The sequence below is a fragment of the Penicillium oxalicum genome, chromosome III (assembly GCF_001723175.1).
Source record: "Penicillium oxalicum strain HP7-1 chromosome III, whole genome shotgun sequence".
In the NCBI taxonomy this organism is placed as follows: Eukaryota; Fungi; Ascomycota; class Eurotiomycetes; order Eurotiales; family Aspergillaceae; genus Penicillium; species Penicillium oxalicum.
In genome coordinates this window covers 1679406-1699886 of record NC_064652.1, presented here as the reverse complement: position 1 = coordinate 1699886, position 20481 = coordinate 1679406, and the positions used below count along the sequence as shown (strand labels likewise).

The 20481-nt window shown below is 50.9% G+C and overlaps 7 protein-coding genes across 7 annotated transcripts; 3 read left to right on the top strand and 4 right to left on the bottom strand.

Annotated features, from left to right (window-relative positions):
* Nucleotides 1–709: 709 nt before the first annotated feature.
* Nucleotides 710–1671, top strand: POX_c04054 (Endosomal protein P24B; the record flags this gene model as incomplete). The annotated part of the gene is made up of 4 exons (XM_050112939.1): nucleotides 710–907; nucleotides 1099–1306; nucleotides 1396–1583; nucleotides 1654–1671. 4 exons carry the CDS (start codon nucleotides 710–712, stop codon nucleotides 1669–1671), a joined length of 612 nt encoding a protein of 203 aa, XP_049970495.1.
* Nucleotides 1672–2818: 1147 nt separating this feature from the next.
* On the bottom strand, nucleotides 2819–3331 carry POX_c04053 (uncharacterized protein; the record flags this gene model as incomplete). The annotated part of the gene is made up of 1 exon (XM_050112938.1): nucleotides 2819–3331. One exon carries the CDS (start codon nucleotides 3329–3331, stop codon nucleotides 2819–2821), a length of 513 nt encoding a protein of 170 aa, XP_049970494.1.
* A 2099-nt stretch (nucleotides 3332–5430) lies between these two features.
* POX_c04052 (uncharacterized protein) lies at nucleotides 5431–7188 on the top strand (the record flags this gene model as incomplete). Its single annotated transcript, XM_050112937.1, has 3 exons — nucleotides 5431–5521; nucleotides 5595–6047; nucleotides 6095–7188. The coding sequence occupies 3 exons, from the start codon at nucleotides 5431–5433 to the stop codon at nucleotides 7186–7188; spliced, it is 1638 nt and encodes a 545-aa protein (XP_049970493.1).
* A 1250-nt stretch (nucleotides 7189–8438) lies between these two features.
* On the bottom strand, nucleotides 8439–9225 carry POX_c04051 (uncharacterized protein; the record flags this gene model as incomplete). Its single annotated transcript, XM_050112936.1, has 2 exons — nucleotides 8439–8811; nucleotides 8906–9225. The coding sequence occupies 2 exons, from the start codon at nucleotides 9223–9225 to the stop codon at nucleotides 8439–8441; spliced, it is 693 nt and encodes a 230-aa protein (XP_049970492.1).
* A 927-nt stretch (nucleotides 9226–10152) lies between these two features.
* On the top strand, nucleotides 10153–13755 carry POX_c04050 (uncharacterized protein; the record flags this gene model as incomplete). Its single annotated transcript, XM_050112935.1, has 5 exons — nucleotides 10153–10343; nucleotides 10432–10464; nucleotides 10543–11893; nucleotides 11973–13102; nucleotides 13239–13755. 5 exons carry the CDS (start codon nucleotides 10153–10155, stop codon nucleotides 13753–13755), a joined length of 3222 nt encoding a protein of 1073 aa, XP_049970491.1.
* Nucleotides 13756–14655: 900 nt separating this feature from the next.
* POX_c04049 (uncharacterized protein) lies at nucleotides 14656–15753 on the bottom strand (the record flags this gene model as incomplete). Its single annotated transcript, XM_050112934.1, has 1 exon — nucleotides 14656–15753. The coding sequence occupies one exon, from the start codon at nucleotides 15751–15753 to the stop codon at nucleotides 14656–14658; it is 1098 nt and encodes a 365-aa protein (XP_049970490.1).
* A 3382-nt stretch (nucleotides 15754–19135) lies between these two features.
* POX_c04048 (uncharacterized protein) lies at nucleotides 19136–20193 on the bottom strand (the record flags this gene model as incomplete). Its single annotated transcript, XM_050112933.1, has 3 exons — nucleotides 19136–19441; nucleotides 19500–19849; nucleotides 19905–20193. The coding sequence occupies 3 exons, from the start codon at nucleotides 20191–20193 to the stop codon at nucleotides 19136–19138; spliced, it is 945 nt and encodes a 314-aa protein (XP_049970489.1).
* Between the last annotated feature and the right edge of the window lie 288 nt (nucleotides 20194–20481).

The window sequence follows — 20481 nt, the reverse complement described above, 5'->3', positions numbered from 1 at the left end:
GATGTCTTGTTTCTGCCTTGCTCGTCATCTGACGCTGGGACATTTCTTCCTGTCATTTCTGTCTTTCAAGAATCTCTCACCGACTGCTTCCCATCTTCCCGATTCGTGGAAGCTTTTCAAGGGAGTTCGTCATCGTGTACTCATAAATTCTTTATACTACATAATATCCGTGAGAAGCTACTACCGCTATCACTTTTCCAATTCAAGCAATGATTGAAACATCTGTGATTATGAAAGAGAGCGCCATGTTGGCTCTAGACTCAGTATTTCCTTGCCCTGCCTTGAACCAGAACAGGACGGGCATTTTGTCAGCATACACTGTGCATCGTATGCGGAGGCAAGCAATTCTTGCTCATGCCGTTGCCCGAGCAAGACAATTGGACCCCGATAACACCCAATGACAACTTCTAAAGCTTCGGTTGAAAAATCAAAGATGACTACTTTAATCAGATTAAAGATTTGGACATATTCAGGGCAGACATGGCAATGCAGACTCCTTCTTCAGTGCATGTGGTGGTGAATGGGGCTATTTACAAAGGTGGTCCGAGCGTCTCCAATTGACACCTTGCGCGTTGTGCAAGTCCGCGGCGATTCCACCAGCGTCAAGATCATCATACTGAGTCTCGTCCCCCCGCGATCAAGAAGTTCCTCTGAACCTGGAGCGCCCCCCCAAAAATCTCATCGGGAATTCCTCTGAATCACTTGCATCATGCGCTTCTCCGCTGCCTCGCTCCTGGTCACTGCGCTGGGCTGGGTGTCCGCCGTCACCGCACACAACATTCAACTGAAGGCTCACTCGCGGGAGTGCTTCCACGAGACTCTGCACAAGGATGACTTGATGACAGTGACCTTCCAAGTGGGCGATCGGGAGTTTGGCGGTAGTGGAAACCTTGAGATTGATTTCTGGGTAAGTTGTCTGAATGCTGCTGAGCGGTTCTTTGGCTTTCTTGCTTCCCCTGTTTTTGGGTTGCCCTACTAGCGGGGCGGTGTTGTGGATGGAAGTCGGAGCAGGGAATGCATTGAGAGTCTTATGGCACACGTGTGTGTGTGTCTTGCATGGAGGTATTCGGACTAACTTCTATTTCAACTTTGATCTAGGTCGAGGACCCTCTGCGCAATCGCCAATACTATAAGCAGGCTATCTCCAACGAGGATTACTCTTTTACCGCACACGCCGACGGAAAGTACACCTACTGCTTCAGCAATGAAGGCTGGACCTCAAACTCCAAGGAAGTCTCTTTCAACGTTCATGGAATTGTCTACGTGCCCGAACACGAGATGTCGGCAGACCCTCTTGAGGCGGAAGGTAAGAGACATTGACTCCATCGACGGAGCTCAAATCGTGGTGCGGGGGATAGAAAATACAGGAAGACTGACAATCTACGTACGTGGTAGTTCGCAAGCTGTCCGACTCTCTTGCTCAGGTCAAGGATGAGCAGTCGTACATCGTGGTTCGTGAGCGAGTGCATCGAAATACCGCCGAGAGCACAAACGGCCGTGTCAAGTGGTGGAGTCTCTTCCAGCTGGGTGTGGTGATTGGAGAGGGTATCTTCCAGGTTTGGTGGCTCAAGCGCTTTTTTGAGGTAAGTTGTGCTCTTGAAATCAGGTCGAATTTGTCATCCCGTACTAAGTTCGTTGCTCCTGTCATCACAGGTCAAGCGTGTTGTTTGAGCAAGCTCTTGCAGTACAACCTTTTCACTTTCCTCCTTCAAATAAGTCGATGTGGGGGAGGAAAAAGTCGAAGTATCAGGTGGCTGGGCTTCTCACATCCCTTTGAGGGCACCGCAGGCCCATCTCTCGGCTTCTTCTCCAGTGAGTCGCACTTGGCATGCGAGCGTGGTCCAGTGCATGTCTGTTGCTTATTATATCACGTCACGGTCTCATGCATACATCTTTGGTAGCTTCTAATACAAATATACGAACATCCATTTCAGATTGGATCGATGGGTCTCATTAGCATGCTGGACGATAGTGACATCTTCTGTGAAGAAAGTCCAGACAGTTATTTGAGACCATTACGCAATACGCACCAGCATTTGCTTCATGTTTCTGTACTAGAACTGGTGAGAGCGTCCTCAAAATTTTCAAGTCATGAGTGACAATACCCTGTCACGTAGGTCGTCGCCAGCCAACCCTGCCAGCTCAAATACTAGGTAGTCGTGCCGCACTTTATGACCGTGGACAGGTTGGTGTCTGTTGCGGTAGAGGATATAAGTGAATTGTAGAGCTCAAGTTTTGACTATACACATCAACTCATTAGAGCTCCTGATTGGAGGCTTTCAGCTAAAATTATTTTTCTGATTCGGACATAATTGAGGCTTGTACGTCTGCCAGTGAATCTGCACCAAAAATTGGGACATTTGGCGTCTTTCCAATGGGAGTGCTGAGATGGTATTGCAATGAAAATCGCGGGGCTTCAAGCGGTCTCTCTTTCGAATATTCGAAGATTTTGGAATTCATGATAGAAAATTTGATCGATGGCGCCTGACTTGACAAGCGAAGACAAGCAAGCATCTTTCAGAGAGATATGAGAGGAGATGAATACAAGATTGTTGGGTGATTGAACCATCAACTCGATTGACCCTGGCCGCCGTCATGAAAACAGTCACCCGCTCGCTTGCCCCCTCTCTCTCTCTCTGGCTAATTAAAGCAACGATTCAAATGATCGCGGTAGCGGAATGATTCGGCTATTATTGCAAAAGCGTGAAGTACTAATGTGGAACTTTCCCTAACTCGCCCATGAAGGTTACGCTGGGACAATCAGATTGATATTCTGGTATCGCAAATGTTCAGCAGTTGCACCTACGCCTGGACACGCTTAAAAATCTTCCAACCCCGCCTGGCCATCCGGTGAAGTGCGCTGAGTGCAGTCAAAAGGCTCGTCGATCCACCAAGTACTATGCTGCGAGTCGAAAACCAGCGGGAATGTCGTGGCCGGATCACACAATTGGTCGATCTGGGATGAGTTCCCAGAGCTGATTGTAAACCAGTACAGATTGGTGTCTTCGCGGATCTTCTCGCACTTGTAGAAGTACCCGATCAGACCGGGACCAAAGACGTCACTTCGAAAATCGACCGAGATCTTCTTGTTGAGATTGATGTTGCCACAGTCGGCTTTCATGCCTTGTAAGCTCGTCTCGTCGGCGGCTTGGCTAGTATAGCCCTTGGCGGTATGGGTGCCGTTGGCTGACCACGTCATGGTTGGGAGCGCGACAGATTCGGCAATGGAGCGGAGGAAGAGGCTGCCTCCAGGTGTGCTTCTGGGTTCTGCAGAGCCGCCTACTGTAGCAGCAAGGAGACCAGATGTCCCGAGCAAGAAGGAATTCTTCATTTTGAAGGGAAGTGCGGCTTGAATGGACGTGCTCCGTGATGGTGGCGAATGGCAGGCTTCTTCAACAAATTTCCAGGAGACGCTCGGCTTTTTATATCTGTGAATAATATGCTCACGAAGAAAATTGTCTCAAGATGTTGTCAAGCTCTGCATCACGACTTGAGGGGGGAAGATCGTGGATTGAATAGATTCGGCACATAAGAAGATCATCTGATGCTTGTGGAACCCAAAGTGGGTTGCGTACCCGCGGCTAAAACATCTCAAAGTGGAAGCGTCAAGATGAGGTTGGTCCTCATCTCACCCAAGGAGGAATTCTTGGGTCGGTCTTGAGCGCCGGGTCTTTGATATCATTTGCTTGGTTGACGCAGCTCCATAGAATCTCTCGTCATTGACTGCAACGGAGTTGATTCGAGGTCATTCTTCATTTCATGGTTCAGCCACGCAGGACACTGTGATTCCCGCTTGTGCTTAATTAGACATAAGCATCTGGCTCCAGCAAGTTGGTGACAGGGCTGTGTATCACAGTTCAATCTTTTGGCCACTGTATTTTCACTGACTGACCACAGCATTCATCTGTCGAGACACGGCACATCGCAACGTGTGCCACTCTCGAAGGGCCTTGCTCGGAGACGATAGTCTTCCACGTCTTGATTCTGTACTCGTCTTGGCTGGAGATCCCTTGTCTGATCCGTGGGAATTGCGACAAGGCACATTCCGACCAAATGGCTTCAATGTTAAGGTTGATGATGACCGACGGCGTCGACCTCGTCCACGTGATGCAACAGGCCTCCCGTCGTCAGCGGTAGCCTTTCACTGATCTTGAGAAGTTGAGACTCGCCATCGCCAACTGAGTACCTTGACAGTCGATAGTTCCGTCATGCAACGTGCTTGGAAAGAGACAAAGCAAGGTGGCCAATGCCGCTGGTATTAACCTTACTCAAATCACAACATCACTTGAATCGAAATATTACTCGATGCTATGTAACCTAAGGGACCGTGCATGAAGGCCAAGACATTTCAAAGTCACCGCACACGATATTCAGTCACCGACGGCAATTGACGAGAGCGATAGCACACGTGTACTCTGCTGACTCGGATCTGGTTTTGACAGAGTCGACATGCTCAAGAAGGCGAGTCATCGTCGATTCCGACCGGAAGAATCAGATGCAAAACGTCATGCAATTCACTGGTGGAGAACAGAGAAATTGGGTCCCATTTAAAGCTCTTCGGCTTTGCCAGACCAGAAAACTCCTACAGTAAAAGACAATCTTTATGGACGATGCAGTGCTGAGGACCAGGTTAGGACGATCAATGCCCTCAGTTCTTCCATGAATCACAGCCCTCTCTCAGTCGGTGGGGGCCCACCAAACCAAAAGAACTGCCATGACCAGCCTTCCGATTTGGGCCAAGGGCCAGATAATTCCCAGACATGTGTGGCCCGACCAGGATGGGCTTGACTCGACGGAAAAACTCGTCGAGAATGAGTAACTGTGCCAATCTCCACCGAGAACCCCGCGGAGTCCCCGCGTGCATTTCACCCATTCGACTGGGGTCGAACTCTCAGCCGTTGCCGGTGGAGCAACCCCCTCGCGGCCCCAGATCAAATGCCAGTGGAACGCTGAAGTGGAGAACAATCGCCTGCTCTCTGCTGGGGCGACAACGCCATTTCTTGGAGAACGGGGAAAGTACCGTACTCGTCATGAAGTTTGCCGAGGGCAAAGAAAGTACTGGCAGAAAGCTTGCCTTGCCGAAGACGAGTGCCACCAAGTTGCTTGTCAGACAACTTGGTGCAGAGTTGAGAGTTCTCTCCGCTAAACCCCGGCTTGCGGCTGGATTTGTGGCTTACAAACAGATGCCGACACGGGTGGGTATTGTCTTCGTATGCCGGGGGTGAAGACAGGAGGCAGATCACGGCCGACTACTCTCAGGTCACGCACCGGACATAAAAGAGTGCCCATCTCCATTTCTCTCGCACCCCGTGGGGCGATAAGGTTTTCTACTTGTCATTTCCAGGTTTCTCCAGACTTCAAGGGCCTTCATCGAGGGTGCAGATATCGGCCATCTGATTCAAAGCCAAAGCTTGTGTTGATCAGATCACTATGGCCGCCACCATGGCTAAAGATGGCTTTTGGAAGAATTCGAGGGTCTACATCCTCACCTCGGTTGCCTATCTGGGCTCTTTACTCTTTGGTATGTCGGCAAATTTTTGTGTTCGTGCTAGAGTCTCAACAGACTGATTTTGAATTTCTCTTTTCTCCCGCAGGGTATGATACAGGAGTGATGGGCTCAGTCTTAGCCTTGAATAGCTTCAAGGTGGACTTTGGCCTCCCCCTTGGAAAGGGTGGTTTCGCCTCCGATAAGAATGCCCAGGTCTCGTCCAATGTCGTCAGTCTTTTGACAGCGGGATGTTTCTTCGGTGCTATTGCAGCTGCTTTTATCAATGACCGTCTCGGCCGGAGATACTCGCTGATGATCTTCACCCTGGTCTTTTTGGTCGGAGCCGCCATTCAGGTGGGCGCTCACCATGAGATTGGAACGATCTACGGAGGACGTGTGGTTGCCGGTCTGGGAATCGGCGGTATGTCGAGTATCACTCCGGTCTTCGTCAGTGAAAATGCACCTGCCAAGTACCGTGGTCGTATTGCCGGACTTTTCCAAGAGTTCCTAGTTATTGGAAGCACCTTTGCCTATTGGCTGGGTTACGGAGTTGCCCTTCGTATGCCGTCTAACACGAAGCAGTGGCGTGTACCTGTTGCCGTTCAGCTCATCCCCGGAGGATTGATGCTGATCGGACTGGTGTTTCTCAAGGAATCTGCCCGCTGGCTGATGAAGCAGAATCGTCGCGAAGAGGCCATTCGATCTCTGGCGTACATTCGGAACGCGCCACGGAGAGCGAAGAGGTCCAGTCTGAAATTGCGGAGATCTCCGCTGCGATTGAGGAAGAGACTGCAATGACCGAGGGCGTCACCTGGAAGGAGTGCTTGCAAAAGAGCAACCGGTACCGCTTCTTGGTAGCCTTCTGTCTGATGTTCTGTCAGCAGTTCTCCGGTACCAACAGTATTGGTTACTACGCTCCGCAGATTTTCCAATCCATCGGTATTAGCAGCTCCAACTCATCGCTGTTTGCCACCGGAATCTACGGAACTGTCAAGGTGATCGCCACCGGTATCTTCTTGCTCATCGGTATTGACCGATGGGGTCGTAAGAAGAGTTTGATGGGAGGGGCTGCATGGATGGCTTCAATGATGTTCATCATTGGCGCAGTTCTTGCCACCCATCCTCCTGACCCCAAGGCTACGACTGTGTCTAAAGCTTCGACCGCCATGGTTGCCATGATCTATCTCTACGTGATCGGCTACTCTTTCTCATGGGGACCAACTCCATGGGTGTATCTCGGCGAGGTAAGCTCCCTAACACCTTCTCCGTCTAATGTCACTAGGACCAAGATATGGCCACCCCAGAGAGAGAGAGATGAGAGAGACCATATCACTAACAACCAACTTTACCTTCAGATCTTCCCTACTCGACTTCGCTCTTATGGTGTCGGTCTCGGTGCTGCGACGCAGTGGTTATTCAATTTTGTCATCACCGAGATCACTCCTCGCGCCATCAACAGCATTGGCTGGAGAACCTTTATCATGTTCGGAGTCTTCTGCACTGCCAACGGCATCTTTGTCACTATTTTCCTGAAAGAAACCAAAGGGAAGACTCTGGAGGAGATGGATTTGATCTTTGGCGCCATCTCGGAGGAGCAGCGGCGTGCGGATTTGGAGAGCACTTTGCATAAGAACGATTTCCATCATGAGGAGCATGCGCTAGATGATGCGGAGCAGCCTCACCCTGGACGGTCTTCATGAGCCGGTTAAAGACTGGGGGCCATGATGTGTTCCCTCCCATATGAATGTTAATTGTGAATGCGAGACTTGACAAATCGAGATGTCGCATACTTCAACTTGCTCACCTCCGAGGTGTTCTCGTGGTTCTGCCTCGCTGGAGGGCTTGTCTTGATACATCGTAAAATTCGACTTGATCAATGCATTGAATCATCTTCTTCCAACATGACAGATGTATAGAGTTTTCGGTCTCCTAAGATGAGCAAACTACTTAGCGATGCCTTCTCCAAGAAACCCCGCATGCATCCTAGCAAAATGGCACCTTGGCAAAAAACGAATAACCTTGAAAGAGTCTGCTCCGGTGTCATGAATGTCATCCGTTACAATTGATACACTCGCAAGCCATTATCAGCCTGGCTATCTTGGTAATCGAGCAAATGGAGGCTACGGTTGGACTAATAATTCCCTGTCTGTGGCAAGACCTTCGTTTCGGCTCGTCTCTGGAAGTGTCGAACATTGTTCTGCAGTGCTTTGTACATCAGTACATACACCTGTCAACTGCGTCGATAGCACTCATAATTTACCACGATATTCGTCAAAACAAGTTTCTTCTCCATCAAATGGCCCGAGACTCTTTCATGACGCGCTGCCTCATACCCCCGCGCATCCTGGCCTCACGTGCCACAGGTGTGTATATCCAAACGCGACAGTCTCCCTTCAACCTCTCGTTGGCCTTGCGGTGTCTTTTCTCGTAGACAATCCACCCATCTGACGTCATTCATGTGATTGTCTGTCCATGGAAAGTCCATTGCCTCGATCAAGGGGCCCTAGAATCATAAGGCATCTTGATTCGCCCTCGCGAATGCCATCCGGTTCGTTCACGCTGCACGTGGCGGTGATGGTCCACCGAATATCGAAGCATGATATGTAAAAGAGGGAAGTAGAGACAGCGCTGCGAGCCTGCAGCCCTTTTCTCAAGTCCGCTCTGCAAAGAACACCCTCGTTCATACCTCTTCTTGAGGCAGACAGGAAAAGTTCTGCTAAATTTCATCACCACTGTGGGATCAGATCAGCAAGGCGTGTGTGCATGAGGTCTATTGATCGCAGATGCCGCAAAATTGAAGACATCTAGCCTGCGAGAATCACCTTGGATGGGATGTTGAATCCAGTACCTGTTGTCATCCTGAAGTCGGAAGCTTATATTGTCATTGAACCATGAAAGGCCGCACCTCTTTTTCCATGGGAGTGGTGGATTGAAAAGGCTGAACGATCATTCAGGGAACAGATACAGGTGGAGTCTCTAGCCAGGACCACTCCACGTCGACTCGACCCTGATCGATATCGGCCACCTTCTTGAAGACAGCTTCCGTGACATCCAAGTCTGTTGCTGCACAACCCACACAACGGTCGACTATTTTGACATCCACACTCTCCCCCTTTCGACGCAGTCTCAGCTTCATTCCGCACAGCGGATTGGTGTTGGGGTTCGGCCCTGTCGAGGCCGCGTCGTAGAGCAGATGCGACACCGCACAGATCATATCAGAGTCCGTATTGATAAAACCACAGGACCCAAGGGCAGGATTGTAGTATGTCAGATCACCCGAGTAAGGACCCCCATCCTTGGTGGGAAGTGGAAGATTGGAATGCCTAGAAGAGTCAGAAACTTTCTCCATCTGGCAAAGTTGGTTTCGTGCTTCCAGGGTTCGCGCTCGATCTTGAGGCTGGTGCAAGTGAAGCTTACTTTTTGCCTCTCGTCAAGCCCACCGCGAGACCAACAACCAGTGCAATGAGTAGAATCCCCACTGCGATACCGAGGATGAGAAATTTGCGCGATCGTCGCTGCGATGCGAACCAGACAGCGATACCACCAGCGAATGGTCTGGAAACCTGCGCTTTGGCCAGGCTTGACTCGAATTTTGGGTTTATTTGACCTGTCTGCTCACTGTTCATTTGAGGAGCTTCCATGGCAGCCATGGTGGCTGGTACTGGTTTTCGCTTGGGTACGGATGCCCATGATTCTTGTGTCGACTCTGCGACGGGTCCATTGAGGATGAGCGTCATTCTCTGCGAAATGTTCGAGAAACTTTCCCAGGCTCTGCATTCACAACGGTCGTCAAAAGATATTTACTGCTGGTCAGATGACAAAAGAGACCCGGGGGATGTGAAGCTTTTTTAGAGTTCTCGATGGGCTCCTCCGTTCAGGGGCTGCTGGCGCTTCTTAGCGCCGGCCCTTTTCCCCCAATGAAGCAAGAGACGGTTTCCATCAGGTGTGACAGAGATCGTCCAGTCGAGGGGATTGCTGTGGCCAGAAGACAGAAGAGCCAGCATTTTTTCTGGCTGGCGGAGGTCCATATTGATGAGAAAAGTGTCTGCCCAATGGATTGTTCTCATTTGAATTGTTGGACCAGTCTCTAGATTGTATGAGATGAACTCGTTGACGTTGGTACCTACTGTACACCTCCAGGAATTGACCAATTGATGGACTCCGATCAGATCACGTTCTCCTCATTCATGTGCCTCTAATCTCTTTCTGCCCATACCCCCAACCTCTCCAGATGAGACTCTGCAGCCTATGTGCACCCAAGCACCTCCCTGCCCTCTTCTCGAACCCTACCAAAAGCCATCTCCAAAATCTCCAAATCGATGGCGGGGGGCTCCACCCGCGTGGTCCAGCGTTCGCCAGTGAAAAGGTGACAATCCTCGGCCGTTGACGTGACTCCCTTCATCCTTTCGGCTCCCCCGCTGGACCGCAATGACTTTCTCATGCATGCGCTTCTGAACCATCAGGGCAGAAAATTGCAAGCATCGCTGTCCGACTGAATTCATCTCGCACACTCGGTTCAGCCACGGGGCTGAGGCTTCGCGGTGTGCTTGAGCGAACCCAGTGAACGTTCAGACAGCGCCATCCTCGCGACTGCTTTCGGTCGCACGCGGAGAGGGGACGTGCATGCCCGCGCGGGCTCCGTCGTCGTGCGCTAGTCACCCCAGATGGCCACTCGCATGAGTTCATCCCAGTCGGGGTCCTCAGATAGCTCGTCGGCGCGACCGTCGCTGACGAGACGAGGTACAGCTGCGTCAAAAAGTACTCAAGCGCCGGAGCAGAAGACCACATGGGGCTGGATCCAGACGCAATGGCAAAAGACAGGACTCGACCGACCGACGATTTTGTTGATGATGAAGTCAGTAAAGATATGAAAGAAAAAACAATCACCTCATTGCTGCACCAATTGGAAAATAATGAACCGGAAGGCTAATACTGAAGAACAGAGGTGGGCTTGCCCCTGCTATTGCGGTATCAATGTAAGCTTCCCTCGACTGTCTCTTCTCTCAAATACGATAAAGTGGTCCAACCGACTCATGATTGACCTCTTTGGAAAGCTACCAAGCATCCGATGTCGCCGATGAGTATACGACGCTCGGGTACTTGATGGCTATTGTCTCAGTCCTGGGATTTGCGATCATGCCGAGGGCCAAATTCATTCAGATGATGATCTTCGACATAATGGCAGTGTGTCTCGGGGCATGCTTTGCATTACTCACAATGTACTCGAGCGTCAAAGCACGCGAGCATACCCAGTCCAAGACAAATCCTCAATCCTACAACTCATCTGCATCTGCCGTGAGTGGGATTTGGTTGTTCTTCCAGATTTGGCTCGTTCACACCTTCCGGGCCAAATATCCCCAGTTTCAGTTTCCGGTCATCATCTACGCCATCTTTGCCAATGTCGCTTCGGTCTACGCTCCACAGATGCTCAGCATGGCCTCTTCAATTGCCCTGGTACAGCGGATGTTGAGAACATTCCTTACTGGCCTGGCAATCTCTACGGCGGTCTCGATGTTCATCCTACCAATGACATCGCGCAAGGTTGTCTTCAAGCAAATGGGCGGCTATATCGGCGGCCTCCGCTCGGCACTGGGTGCTCATGCTGAATATTTTGAAACGCTAGAGAAAGACGATATGTTTGGCCGCGCCGATACGTATGACGACTCACGCGAGAAGATGGGCAAGACCGGCAAGGTCTATAGTCCCGAGGCCGAGCGGATCCGCGGTGCCATTCGTCAAATCACCGAGCTACACGCAAAATTACACGGAGATCTCTCGTTTGCAAAGAGAGAGTTCGCTCTCGGTAAACTGGGCCCCGACGACCTGCAGCTGATCTTCCGCCACTTGCGACAGATCATGATCCCTGTGGTGGGTCTGAGCTTCGTCGTCGACATATTCCAAAGGTTATCGGATTATAACAAATGGAATGTTCCCATTGATCCCAATGTCGATGCTCTCTCAGAGGAGATTCGGTCCCGCGCGGTTCGCGACTGGAATGATATGATGCGGGCGGTGCACGACCCGTTCGCAGATATGATACAGACGATCGATGAAGCCCTACTCCATACCTCGTACACCCTCTGCCTGACAAAGCCGCCCAAGAAGAAGGCAGCAAACACTTCAACAACCGGCGCGGCTCAAGAAGGGCCCGGCGATGTAGAGGCCTCGGCTGAAAGCACGGCACCCGGCGAGAAAGGGTTCGCGGCTCATTTTGAGAGAAGGCTCAGGGCGTTTCGAGGAGTGAAGCGTGTGGCACTGCAAGCATGGGCTCAGGAGAAAGGCATCAACTTGCCACCGGGTTTCTTCGATCATTCGTGTACCATGGAAAGTTTAAAGGGTGACTTTTTTTCTGCGTCCACCTCGTTCCAGGATCGAAGCCGGCGCCAGCTGTATCTTTTCCTTTATGTGAGCTCTTTCAGTACCACTGACTTTCTGTTAAACTTGCCAAGTTGGAAAACCTACTAACCCTCGCTGCTCATTGCAGATGGAACAACTCCTCTATTCGACCGGTCAAACGGTGCTCGAATTCGTTCGGTATGCAGATGATCTGGCTGCCAAGGGAAAACTATCACGAACTCGACTGATCATCCCTGGCTCCAAACGGATGATCAAATGGGCCAAGAGCTGGCTGATGACTGAGGACAGTCATGAGGATGACAATTTGGGCGACGTGCACGCGCAAAACAGCATGCTCGAGCTCGGGGAGGCCTACAGGCACCGCAAGGATCCCGAGCATCTCCCTCCCGATACGCTTTTCCAAAAGTTCGGGGACAAGATCCGAGTCATTCCGTGGTTTTTACGCTCTTTCGAATCCAATTACGGATTCAGAGTGGCCTGTGCGACCATGACCATTGCCATTGTTGCGTATCTGCATGATACACAGGCCTTTTTTATCAAGCAGCGTCTTGTATGGGCTATGATCATGGTCAACCTGAGCATGTCTCCGACTTCTGGCCAGAGCATCTTCAGCTTTGTCTTGCGAATCGCAGGTACCACCATTGCCATGGTGGCCAGTCTTCTGATTTGGTATATTCCAGGCCAAAAGACCCCAGGTGTGATTGTCTTTTTCTTTTTATTTGTTTCCTGCGGATTCTGGATCCCCATCAAGATGTTCCGCTTCCGTGTGATTGGACTTATCAGCATCGTGACCACATCCATGATCATTGGGTACGAGCTCCAAGTTCGTAAAGTGGGCGAACAGGTTGCCACTTCGAACGGACAGCCTTATTATCCCATCTATTTGCTTGCGCCGTACCGTCTGGCCACCGTGACGGGGGGTATCGCAGTTGCGTTTATTTGGACATTCTTCCCATATCCCATCTCAGAACATTCTGTCCTCCGCCAGAGTCTAGGCGCATCGCTGTACTTGCTCGCCAACTACTACTCAATCATCCACGAGACCATCTCGGCTCGAATGCGCGGAGATGAGGGCGACATGACATTAAAGAGTTCCGCTGGCCGGAAATTGGAAAAAGCTCGACACAAGGTATTTTCGAAGCAGATGTTGATGTTGAATGGATTGCGAACCTACTCGGAGTTTCTCAAATGGGAGGTGCCGATAGGTGGTCGTTTTCCCAAAAAGCAGTATGATGCAATAATCATGTGTGTGGAAAAGTACGTTCGTCGTTCTCTCTCTCTCTCTCTCTCTCTCTCTCTCTCTCTCTCTCTCTCTCTCTCTCTCTCTCTCTCTCTCTCTCTCTCTCTCTTTCTCTTATGCGCCCGATTATATGCTAACTCTATTGCCTGGCAGCATTGTAAGCTACCTCAGCTTACTCGGATACGCCTCGGACACTCTGATGCGCCTCGATGACGACGACGACGACGAAACAGGATCGGTATGGATGCACGACTTCCGCAGACTCGTCGGCACCGCCAATGTCACGACTCACGAGGTGACCTCTCTGCTATGCCTCCTCTCAGCCAGCATCACCAATCGACAGCCTCTTCCCCCATATCTCAAGACGCCAAGACCGTACAGCTTTTCCAAACGGCTGGAAGCACTCGATAGCGATATCTTGAGTATCAACCACATTGCCGAACCTGGCTTCGCCGCATTTGCAGTGTTGCAAATTTCCACCCGTTGCATCGTGGGTGATGTCGAGCGACTAATGCGGCATGTCAAGGGTCTAGTGGGAGAATTGGATTTTTCATTTCATGCAGTAAGTACGATGGATGCGAGGATCGCGGATTCTCGATATACTTCACGTGCGCCGTCGCGAGTCAGTGTGAACGAAACTCAGGTTGCGGATCGGGTGAAAAATGATTGAGAAAGGGGGGTGAAAAGAGTGAATAAGAAAACAAGACAAAAGAATAAAATGACTGGCAACCCCCCTTCATAGAGTTGATGAGTGTGGCGGTCTGTCATCTCTTTTTTCTTTTTTTCCTCTGGGGGTTGAATTAGGTGAGAGCCATCTGATTTGGCACGGGGCTTGATTCTAGGGACCCGGACACGTCGTAGACTCTACAATGGATGGTTTTATCGATTTTTTCCCTCTTACAGTCCGGTGGACCGCGCGCGTAGGTAGGCCTTGAGTGGAGTCTGCTCCTCCTTTTTCCTGCGAGGTTTTCTCAGTGTGAGATTGTCAGTCAGGCTTTTCGATCGCAGTCTCTGCCATTAAGACTAAAACCACAGATATGGATCAGGTGATTTCATGTTCATTTCAGACTTGGAATAAGATGAACACACTCGAAGTAGGTGCATATTGAGAATTTTCAAGACCCCCTCAAACCAGGGAGCTTTCAAGGACGATGCTGGATGATTTCCAAAGGGGGGGGAAGAGAAAAGGAAGAAAGGGATCGACTCCTTCAGGATATGCCGGAAATAGAGCATCAAGGATCAGTCAGCCACCTGAATCAAAACTATAAAGGATATCACATAGCATGGGACCGGATATGGGAAGGAAGAAGAAGAAGGATAGCGAGAAAGAAGAAAAAAGTGCTATGAACACGCTCATTGAAATGGGTAAGCTGTACATTATCAACGACTCGTGAGCAACGAGGCCAGGGTCCATTGGTAGAACAACAAAAAAGAAACCATCACAACGTGTAAGGAAAGAAATCAGAGAGCGAAAGCACATAGGCCCAACAAAAACAGGGGGGAAAAGAGAGAGAGAGAGAGAAACGCTTGATTCAACATGAAATTCTATATCGTAATTCTTTACGTGGCATCAAATCGGATTCATCATGGTCGTACCTGGCATTGCAGGTTCAGCAACGGCAACTCGTGAAGCGTCGGGGGTATTCTTGGTCACTGGCACCGGGGAGACCGTGGTAGGTGCACTGATATCGAAATGCGATGGACTGCGACTGCTCCGACTCTGACTTCGCGACTGTTCGCCTCGGGAGACGCTGCTGGCAGCCGTGCTGCTCCCGGGTTTCCCGCCGCGTTTGACCATCTTGCCCAATATCCCGACAATCTCGGCGGCATCTTCAAAGCTCTCGTCATCCATGCCCTCCTGGGCATTGTACACATCTGCAATGGCCCGCTTGGCAAGCCGCCGGGAGGAGACCGGATCCTGCAGACAGTCGTAGAGATAGGCCGCGTATTCCATTTTGACAGAGAGACGCAGAGGATGCGAGCCCGGCAGCAGTTTGTCGGCGAGCATAGAGGCGTAGTTGAAGCAGGCGGTCGCGGTGCTGGTATAATCCAGGGGAGGAAGCAGAAAGGCTGAAGCGGTCTGAGGGGGCTGGACAGGCGCGAGCCCTGGCGGCCGCGTGGTTTTTCGGTTGGATTTGATGTTCGATGCTTCCAGTGCGGTCAGCAAGTCCGGATTATAGATCGAGTCGCGCTTCAACTCAGCCGGTGGGTCGGCGTCGGGTGGTATGATCACTGGCCGATTATAGAAGAGAACAAAGATGTGGTAGAAAGAGGCGCGAAGCTTATACGAGAGCACTTTCAACTCGACGAAGGACGTCACCAAGGGTAGCACGTAATGCTCTAGGATGATCAGACCTTCCCGGGCGAGCCAAATGATGTGATGATAAAGTTGGAGCGACTTGGTCTCCCGTGTGGTATCCAGTCGTCTTAACCGCCGAGCTCGTATCAGCTTTTTGGAAAGCATCACCGACACTCCAAGCACCCGGTAGAGCATCGCCGACAAGTATGGGTTTTCCAGGGCCGTCCCGGCCGCGAAATTGCCCAAGGCTTTCTGGTCCACCTCGGAGGAGGCCATCCACAAATCGATCGCGACGCCCTCGCACTGTGAATCGTCTTGAAAATTAGCCATCCCGTCGCATGTCTCCTCGATTTGATTCACGGTATGCATGTTTCTCTGTAGAATCAAGCGATGACAAAAAAAAACAAAAAGAAAGATGAAACAAGATCTGAGAGCTGGAGAGGTGCAGGTCTCATATGAAAAAGTCTCTCGGGCAAAGCGAGATCCCCCCCCAAAAAAAACCCGGCGACTTGACAAAGAAAGGAAGACGGGAAACAAAGGAACTCACCCTCACCAATTGGCGCACGAAAATTCCGTTGAATCCAAGGTTTCTTTAAACGACCTTCAAACGCGGCACCTGCAGCATGCTCCGCGGCATGTACGTCTCGGGAACCAATCGACGTGGATCGGACGCTTCCCAAGGTACAGAATCTGACTGATCTCCGGCGAGCTTCGAGGTGATACCAGGCTCTTGACTTGGCACACACTGTTCTTGGCCCGTTCTTTCAACGGTTGGTGGAAAGAGGTTCAAGGACTAAGACCGAGTCCAATGCCCCCAATGATGCTCTTCTCTCTCTTGCCGAGTTTACTTTGGTCTCAAGAAACCGTTGAGCGGTTGACAGCACTCCCACTGACCGACCAACTGAACAGACGGGGTCCGCCTTGCAGCAGTAAGGAGCTGTGTTTTTTTTTCTCTCTGTGTGCGCCACGATGAATCCTCGATGCCGCTCACTCGTGTGGACAGCGTGTTCGGCAAGCAATTGCTAGGGTGTTGCAACGGATGACAGGCGCTAATTCTTCGTTCACGGCCCACGGAAGGTGACGGTTTGGCCGCTGGTAGACTGGCAGCTAGGCACGCAAGGCACGGTTGGAGGTAGGGAGAGGAACACGGGGGGGGATGATGGTCGAGGTATGATGCATCATGGGATTGGGAATTGGGGGAGTGGGATTTAGTAGGACAGCACGATCATGTCCGCCGTGTGCAATCCGCGCGCCCGATTCAGATTCTCTGCGGGAAGGGGGAAGGAATTGCGGGCGCCGGTCGAGAAGCCTCGGGGGTATATGACGATAGTGGGCTGCGGGTCAATGTGAAGGCGACGACCCACGGCTTGAGACAATTGCTACAGCGCACAAGTGGGGGAGGAAGCTGAAAAGGGTTGTGCTTTGGGGCGAGGAGAGTGTTGGCCAGAAGGTGAATTGGTGGATGATCCAAAAAGCCTCGAGCGGGTTTGGCCCCGAACCGGGGAGGGGGAAGGGGGGGAGGTACTGGTACACTTCAAATGGGGCAGATGACGCAGGGATGTGAAGTGACTGAGGTACTGCGGGTAAGCTGGGTACCTGGTGCTCGGACTGTCGGGCAGCGACAGCGAAAAAGTATATCAGAGGAATGTCATCACTCATTACTGACGGTTATATGCAATCATCGAAATGGACACGACCGAGTATTGGCATGATGTACGCTGCTTTTGGAGGCAGTGAAAGTGTGCTCCGGAGGGTCTGCCAGCTTACTACAGCACCTAGAAGTAGTATACTCGAGGTACGGTGTGATCGTAACACATTCTGAATCCCTGGGCAAGACATCGACAGAAACTCCAAACACCCAGGTCAACTTGACAAGAAATTAAGTCCTTGGGCATGCCCCGTTCGAGGCTTGAGTCGCCCCCCAAGAGCATACAAGTGATACACCATGGGGGCAAACGTCGCCACGAGGTCGCTCAAACTGAGTTCATTCTACACAACCCCCTTCTGGTAGACGTGAAAACACTCGTTTTTGACACTGCCCATGACGGACTCTTCCATCCGTTGAAAAGGCTTCTGAGTGCACCATCCCCCGTACGCAGGTTGTTGTACATGTTCAGGTGGCAATGATCCACCGCGCACACTCATCTCCACACCTAGCGCCGCAAGCAAAGCCCCGGTATAGACTCGATAGCACCACTAGGACCCGCCTCCCTCGTCAAGCCGAGACTACCACCAGCCCGAAAGCACTGCGTTGTTCAGACCAACCCGAATTCCCGATAGCGCGCTACGTGGCAGCGGCTCACGACCACTGCAGAGCAACTCCCCGGTCGTCGCCTCGTTTGGTGGTCCAATGAGCATCAGGCGCAACAGATGATGCCACGATGGAGCTCCGCAATGGAATGAAAGTCTTCTTCCCAGTCGAAGGGGGTTTGGTCTTGTCTGACCATGTCGTCTTATGTGTGGAAAAAGAAATCCCTGGGAAACATGGGGCTCTATCCTCGGCAAGGAAAAGCGATGCGAAGGAATCATCATCCCAGATGCAGACTGCTAGCGTGGCAGGGCTAGTCGCCCTCAGTACTCCAGATGGAGGTAGTGGGTACTTGGATTGTGGGTATGGGACCATTCATCATCGTGGAGCCTGGAGCTGCCATTGAAATCGCAGAACCCGAAAAAGAAGGACAGGACGGACCGGTCCTTATCCCCACGAGGTCTTGAGGTCAATTCGTAATTACAGCACTTCATCCATCAATCGACATGATTCCACTCGCTCTCATCTCATCTCCATGTGAAGCGAGACTTGATGCGTGGACCTGTCTTGACCGAACCGATCAACCTGAAGCCAAAGTACTGGGAACCTGCCACTGGGGTAGCTCACCGCCAGAATGATGTCGAGGCGACGAGATGGCGCTCGTCCTGGCTTGTAGAATAAGTGCCGGGAATGAAACTCCAGGCTTCCCGATCAGTTCAAATTGAAAAAAGAAAAGAAAAGAAAAGAAATCGATGCCTAATGCCCCAAATCGTACTCTCAAGCCTCGGGAGACGCTCCGCGGGGATGGAATTGCGTCTTGTCGTTGGTGAGTTTCAAACTAGCTTCCAGTAGCTTCGTATACTTGTTACCCCCGGACCAGATCTATCACATAGAAGTAATCAAAATATAGAGCTCGCATCCGAATTGTCTCGAAATCAATGGTACTATGATGACAGCAAGAGAATTCCCAAAAAAAAAAAAAAGGTTCAATAATATGACCAGACTGGGGCTCGATCCCAGGACCTTATCGGTGTTGACGATACGTGATAAATTAGTGTCGATGGAAAAGTCACGGTTGTGCGTGGTGTTTTTTCACCATATCGTGGCATTCTCCCCCGATATCATGATGTTTCCACGGCGCCTGCCTCCATCCCCAACGTTCACACTCGAAGTGTTTCTAGGTTAATTCTATCTACAGTGCTCAGAAATGGTGGTAGCTAAGTCCATAGTGCGCATCATACAGGAAGTCTGCAAGACTTGATCATATATAACAATAATCGTCTCTCTCTCTTTCGCAATAAAAATGATCCAGAACGTGGGCAAAAACTCAAGAAACAGTGGGGGGGGGGGGGGGGGGGGGTTATCAATCCTTCATGTAAATCTGCAATGCAATGAATCGGAAAAAAACAGCAACAGAATAGAAAACCCATCATGATCTCTCATAGCCTACTCCATCCACGTCCCGTCTCTCTGACCTAAACCACCCCTGCCCCCGGTGTCACGTCACTGAACAAAGTCCTGAGGGTTTTCCCACCCCCGCAGTCTGGACGAAAGTTCCATTTCGAACCGTTCAGCTGGAAAAGGCCCCTCCAGGATTTCCTTCAACATATCGGATCGTGGTGGGAAATCGTGTTCAAATGAAGGTTCTCCAGCACCCCTCATGTTTCCGAGAACACTCTGTCTGAAGTGCCAGCGAAGGAGGTGGTCTGAGACGCGGTTCGGATCGGCGGGGTTTCGACACACAGGGTCAAGGGTTTTTCCATCCACTCCCACATCGTCGGGAATAAAAGAAGTGATCTTGTAGTCCTCCTATAGATAAATTAGCAGAAATCTGTTGTATACTTGCATTTTAGGCAAAATGACTTACATCTGGATTCACCGAAATCGAGTAGTCGTCAAACAATTGATAAAGGTGTGACTGAAGGAGAAACCCATTTTGAATAGAGTGAATGGGCGCAGAATGGTTTCCCGAGTCTGCATTGGTGATCCATCGGCCGAAATTGTTTTCAACCCAAAAGCCTTCCTTCTCAAGAGGGAATATATGGGCCGCCTCCCAGCCCGCCCATTTATTCAGATGAGCGCGACGGTTGACGATCCCAGTGAAGACACACTTTCCATCCCTAGCCCGCACGCCCCTCTTGAAATCCGCCTCGCGGCCACTGACACTGTAGGAAGGGAGTCGACGCACGAACGGCTCATTACTAAGTTCGATCGAATCTATCAAAGTTAGCCAGATTTTTCTTCTCTTCACTTCGACCGTCATAATGCCTACCGCCATCAGACGCATAGATATCGTAATCTCCAGGTGTTAGGGGTTGGCTGGTTCGTGATATAGTTTGCCCGGACCTCGCCTTGACGGTAAGTGGGCACGGCACAATAGGTGGACGCGGTTCAACAAGTGGGCGTGGTACAATAACCAAGACGATGTTGAGCATGTCGATAAAGTTGGCTTGGGTAACTGAGCCATTTTGAAACAGCCCACCTAGCATATCACCCGTCGAGCCGTCGAAAAAATGGACATTTCGCCCATCATCTGACAGAAATGACTGATCCTCCGACATGGCGGTTGGCGATTTCAAAGCGAGCGTCCTGAACACATTGTGGTTGTCGCGTTGTAGTTGTTGTCACTCAGATGCGACGCCACTCTCGGAAATTTTCTCCGCAAGAACGTTTCGTATGAGGAGAATTTCCAGAATTGTCAGTTCTCTATGGCCTGTAACAAACACAAGGAGTCAAGGTGTAAGTGAGCAGCGTGGGAAGGAGGTCCCGGAAGTCCAACGATCATTAAGAGCGTGCTTGGTCACATGATAGTCGCCACATTTGGGGAAATATATTCTGTGTTGCCGAAA